The sequence below is a fragment of the Salmo salar genome, chromosome ssa15 (genome assembly GCF_905237065.1).
Source record: "Salmo salar chromosome ssa15, Ssal_v3.1, whole genome shotgun sequence".
Lineage (NCBI taxonomy): Eukaryota > Metazoa > Chordata > Actinopteri > Salmoniformes > Salmonidae > Salmo > Salmo salar.
Window position 1 is genome coordinate 22297309 of NC_059456.1, and position 5932 is coordinate 22303240.

At 43.1% G+C, this 5932-nt stretch overlaps 1 protein-coding gene across 1 annotated transcript; it reads left to right on the plus strand.

Moving 5' to 3' along the window:
- The first annotated feature begins 1431 nt into the window (after positions 1-1431).
- On the plus strand, positions 1432-3544 carry LOC106571068 (rho-related GTP-binding protein RhoV-like). Its single transcript, XM_014143731.2, has 3 exons — positions 1432-1798; positions 2012-2070; positions 2448-3544. The coding sequence occupies exons 1-3, from the start codon at positions 1561-1563 to the stop codon at positions 2892-2894; spliced, it is 744 nt and encodes a 247-aa protein (XP_013999206.2). The 5' UTR covers positions 1432-1560; the 3' UTR covers positions 2895-3544.
- The last annotated feature ends 2388 nt before the right edge of the window (positions 3545-5932 follow it).

Below are 5932 nucleotides of genomic sequence, written 5' to 3' on the forward strand. Positions count from 1 at the left end.
CAGCTGATCCACGGATATCATGATGTGATCAGGACACTTGTAGTTCTGATGTCTGACGCGAGGACGCGCACTTTGACCAATATTCACAAAGATCTGCCGTCTGTTTACGGTGATTACAAATTTAATTCACTGCAAAATCATATAAGAAAAAAAATGTATACATTAACCCTTTAACCCAATTCTTAACAAAATATTCAGTTGTACTTGATCGGTCAACTCCCCCCATCCCTCCAGCATCAATTTACATTATTTGTATGATTTTAGGTTGCTGCAGTTTACCCACTTAGAGGGCTGTAATAAACTCCAAATCAGTCACCAAAGATATGGGATTAAAGCCAGGAATTCCGTTTGTGAGGGATTCATATTGCACCATCTGTGGTACTAGAGACTGTGAAGAGTAGGAATATGAAAATAAATAGTTATAATGCAACAACAACAACAAAAATGCTAAAAAGCAAGGATTTTGTAGAACTGTGCTCAACCAGGCAGTTGATATGACAGTAAAAAGTATGGTGGACTCAGAATAGGGAAGGTAATTTTTCTTTATTATCTAATACATATTTGCATTAAAAATATGATAACATTTTTTGACACACTATATTAGACAACATCAATTGGTTTAAACACATTTCATGACCCAAGTACTTTTTGTAAAATTGTTGAAATGAGTAAAAATGCTATACAAATTGCCATTCTAATATGGCATTGCTGGTCTGACCCTCTTTTGACTTCTCAACCGCCTGTTATCAAGTAAAACAAAACAACAACAAAAAACGTTTTAAGAATTTAAGGTGAAATAATTGTTCCCAAAAGTTTTTCAAGAAGAGACAGTTAAAGGGATACAAATTGTCCGTTTTATATATATATATATATATATATATATAGTGAAAAAAAAATATATATAACAAATAAAAGTAAAGGGATAAAAATAGTAAGTTGTGAAAATAAAAAACTGCAAATAATTTATTGTACTTTTGAATTCATTGCACAATAGATTTCCCTCTAAACTTTATTCTTGTAAATGTCCTTATCTTTGCATTATTATCTTAATTCTTTCAAGAGAAATATCACAGCAAATATTTGTGAAGTAGCCCACATCTCATTATAGCATGCAATATAAGAACTCAAACAACCGCCCAACGTCCTTTGTCAGAGTGTATATATATTAGGGATGGGCAACTTTGATGGGGGTGGGGGCCACAAAAAAAGAATATATATGTTCTTTGTCAACCATCTGACAGTTTCCAAGGAACCAAATGCGCTGTCTGGGGAGTGAGATGGTCATTGTTTCATCTCACCTGGGTGTCACTTCACACCTTGTCTTGATCTGCGTTTAGCTAGGGCGGGGCGATGCAAATCACAACCAGTCTGAGCGGAAAAGTTCCCTCAAAACCAAGTCGCATCACACCGTCATTCACAAACCATCAAAGTGACGATAGAGGAGACGTTCCGGTCCAGGATTATACAGAAACCAAAACTGTTCTAGAGAATCGCACATCGAAATAAGACTGATCACTTCTGCACTGGAAAGTTACTATTGTTCGGTTTGAGTTGTTGGACATGCCACCTCAAATGGATTATTATTGTGAAGAATCCCGCGTTCCCTCTTCATGCGGACTGATGAGCCAAGAGGCCGGGTTGGAGAGGGAGTCAGCGCCCGGGTTGGAGAGGCAGTCAGCGGCTATCAGCTGTATGCTGGTGGGGGACGGGGCGGTGGGCAAGACAAGCATGATAGTCAGTTACACCACAAATGGATACCCCACGGAATACAAACAGACCGGCTTTGATGTGTTTTCTGGTGAGTACCTTTAAATTACCCCAAATAAAACATATAAACCGTTATTTATAAGTTTATAAACTTATATTAGCATCATTTATAACAATTGAATAACTGAATGTATTGTTGGCTACTAGGTTATTGCACTGTAAATTATAATTGTTTATGGAAATACCCAAACTATGTACAAACTTGAGTTATAAAATAATTGTATTCTTGTGTTTTCCTCAACAGGTCAAGTCCAAGTAGAAGGAGCCCCAGTCAGAATACAACTATTGGACACAGCTGGACAGGTAAAAATAGACAATTTTTTAAATGTATTTTTATTTTTAAGAAAATGATATCATCCGTAATGAATAGGTTATTCTTGAATCTCATTAGTCTGATTTTTAATGACAACGGTTTGAAACATGTTGGCTTCGTAGAATCAGTCACAAATGTGACAAACAGATTTAGTGACAGGAAACTATCAGTCGTCTACAATGTAGCAGCAGTAGATTGGAGTGTTCAATTCTAAAGGCCACTACATGTCATACCGTGTCTGTCATTGTCTCTCTCTGTCACGGTGTCCATTGTTGTTGTTCAGACTATTCACATTCACACACTCTGCTGAATCAGCTAACCTGACCCCTCTCTCTCTTCCTCTCTCTCTCTATCTTGACATTTCCAGGAGGTGTTTGATGATTTCCGCTCCCTCTCCTACTCCCAGACGGATGTCTTCCTGCTCTGCTTTAGTGTGGTCAACCCCACCTCCTTCCACAATGTCACCAACAAGTGGATCCCCGAGATCCGAGCCTGCAACCCCTCAGCTCCCATCATCCTCGTGGGCACCCAGTCCGACCTCCTGCTGGACGTCAACGTCCTGATCAACCTGGACCACTGCGGGGTCAAACCGGTGCTGACCACTCGGGCACAGAGCATGGCGGATAAGATCAGAGCGGTGGACTATGTCGAGTGTTCTTCGTTGACGCAGAAGAACTTAAAAGAGGCGTTCGACGCGGCCATCTTTGCTTCCATCAAACACAAGGCCAGGAAGGAGAAGAAGAGGCGGTTGTCAGAAAGACGCAGCAAGGCCTTCTCTAAATGCAGCTGGAAGAAGTTCTTCTGTTTTATCTGAGATATACAGACCTCATTGGTCATGGACAGTAAGACTATTATTTATTAACTTATGAAGACTTTGTAAGAGCGATGGAACTTTAGAATCATCCAGCTGTGGTGAATGGACTGAGCTCTATGGACCTATAAAAGTGGTTAGTTCTCTCCTGGTCTGGAGACGGTGGTATGATTGATACTGAGGCTCACTTAACCAAAAGTCTGTGGTTGGGTGTCTGGGCTGCTCTGAGCAGTCTCTCTCTCACTCCTTATCTCTTTCTCTTTGGATTGAGCTGCTTTGATTAGTGATTTACATTGATTACAACAAAAACAGGGCACATTAGCATACCTGATTGTTCAGGTTGACAGATAGGCACCATCCAAAAGTACAGTATCTGTCAAGTAGGCCTACAAGGTTTAGGTAACCAAGTAAGAAGCGAAAGAATAGAGAGAATATTAAAACCATGTACATCGCAAGCATCCTGTCAGTGGGACAAGGCCGTCATGTAAATGTTATGAACTCATTTGCATGGTCTGGATTGGTGCCCATTCCAACCTGAGATTTTACTGCACCCACTCTGTGTGGTATTACCATGTAGCTCAGTTGGTAGAGCGTGGCGCATGCACCGCCAGGGTTGTGGGTTGGATTCCCACGGGGGACCAGTATGGGGGGGGGGGGGGGGGTATGAAAATGTATGAAGTCACTCTGGATAAGAGTGTCTGCTAAACGACTAAAATAGTCAGAGCGTGAGTGGGTTGAGAGAGAGAGAGAGAGACAGAGACAGAGAGAGAGAGAGAGAGAGAGAGAGAGAGAGACAGAGAGAATACGGTTGTTGGTTGTTAGCCTTTTCTCCTTTGTGTTCTGTGCTACCTAGCCACACAGACCCAGACGTATTCATATGCAACACTGTATGTAGGCTGAAGTCACACCACTAGGCGCTAACTTCTTACCTGTGTGTGAACTGGGAATGGCTCACAGGCCAATGTGTTGATTATAGTATTAGGCTTTGATGTAACGAGCGGTCAGTATCAACACTAGCCTGTGACAAGGTGTAGAGTAGTAAGGAGACCTACACTGCCCCAGTACCCAGCCCAGCAGCAACCCAGCCCAGCCACCCCAGAGATTGACACTCCTGTCTCTGGGACCTCATTTGCTTCTTTATTTGTTTGTTTACACTAGACACCCCAGCCAGTAAAACAAAAAAGCCCAGCCCAGCCCAGCCACCCTCCAGTGAATGAAACACTCCTGTCTGTCTCTGATTCTCTGTTAGTTGACGCTGACCACACAACCGTGTCTATCTCCAGACCAATCAGCCTGCCCCATCTATAGGATACAATGTGTACATTGTAGGACGCTAAGTTGCACCTGCTTGAATGTTAACGCTCACTTTAAATAGCTTGCGTGCCCATCTGGTTCTGTGTTGTTTTGTAAAGTGATGTTATTGCCAGACCGATGGTTGGTGACAGTCAGTCCTAGCTGGTTTATAGATATGAGGGTTGGCACCCAGGCTAGATGAGGGTTGGCACCCAGGCTAGGTGAGGGTTGGTACCCAGGCTAGATGAGGGTTGGACTCAGGCTAGATGTGTGTTGGCACCCAGGCTAGATGAGGGTTAGTACCCAGGCTAGATGAGGGTTGGTACCCAGGCTAGATGAGGGTTGGCACCCAGGCTAGATGAGGGTTGGCACCCAGGCTAGATGAGGGTTGGCACCCAGGCTAGATGAGGGTTGGCACGCAGGCTAGATGAGGGTTGGCACACAGGCTAGATGTGTGTTGGTACCCAGGCTAGATGTGTGTTGGTACCCAGGCTAGATGTGTGTTGGCACCCAGGCTAGATGTGTGTTGGTACCCAGGCTAGATGTGTGTTGGTACCCAGGCTAGATGTGTGTTGGCACCCAGGCTAGATGTGTGTTGGCACCCAGGCTAGATGTGTGTTGGCACCCAGGCTAGATGTGTGTTGGCACCCAGGCTAGATGTGTGTTGGCACCCAGGCTAGATGAGGGTTGGCACCCAGGCTAGATGAGGGTTGGCATGCAGGCTAGATGAGGGTTGGCACGCAGGCTAGATGAGGGTTGGCACCCAGGCTAGATTTGTGTTGGTACCCAGGCTAGATGTGTGTTGGCACCCAGGCTAGATGTTTTTTATACTTCTTGTGGAAGAGTGAATGTAAATTTGAAATCTATTTCTGTTTGTTTAAAACAGTTTATTCAACTTTTCTTTTTTTGTCTGCAATTTTACAGATCTGTGAAGAGTGAATTTTTTGTGAAATTGTATATTTTTGTCACTAATCTCAAACCAAACCCTCTGTCACTAGTGCCTACTTTTTCATGTTGTGTTTGAATGAAATGATGGAAATAAATTCTGGAAGAAGAAAAAAAAAATCAATGTATGTTCTTTGTCAAAATGTATCGCTGCTACATTTGAATAAAATAACACATGTATATTGAGGTTCCATTTTGTGATTCCGGAGACTTCTGTAACCGTGTCTAGCACGTCAAAGGACTGTGGATGGAAGTAAAAGGCCTGTTTAGGAAGAGCACTACTTGAGCCTGATTGGCGTTTAGTATTGTTCTCTATGGGGGTCCTGAGTATTCTGTAGAAACTCCCCGGGTACCTTATATCGTATACCTGGACCATCACATTACCTTGGGATGTGGTAATAGGTGTCCCCAGGAACTGTCTGTGGAGGGAAGGGGGTAAGAGGGTAAATGCTGGGTGGAATCCACATGGAGAATTGATATTGTAGCACAGCTATGCCATGCTGGGAGAGGTTCTTGAGGGAAGGTTACAGGGAGGCAGGGGTAAGAGAAGAATCACAGTGTTTATAGTGATAAACATTTGACCAAGTGCAGTTACATCAAAATAAATAAAGTGTGCATCCCAAATGGACCCCTATTCCCAATATAGTGCACTACTATAGACCAGAGCCCTATTCCCTATATAATGCACTACTATAGACCAGAGCCCTATTCCCTACATAGTGCACTACTATAGACCAGAGCCCTATTCCCTATATAGTGGCACTACTATAGACCAGAGCCCTATTCCCTATATAGTGGTACTA

Excerpts from the sequence above, each read along its gene's own strand:
- LOC106571068 (XM_014143731.2), top strand. The coding sequence starts at position 1,561 with ATGCCACCTCAAATGGATTATTATTGTGAAGAATCCCGCGTTCCCTCT. Across the intron at positions 1,799-2,011 it reads CGGCTTTGATGTGTTTTCTG|GTCAAGTCCAAGTAGAAGGA; the intron begins GTGAGTACCTTT and ends TTTCCTCAACAG. Across the intron at positions 2,071-2,447 it reads TATTGGACACAGCTGGACAG|GAGGTGTTTGATGATTTCCG; the intron begins GTAAAAATAGAC and ends TGACATTTCCAG.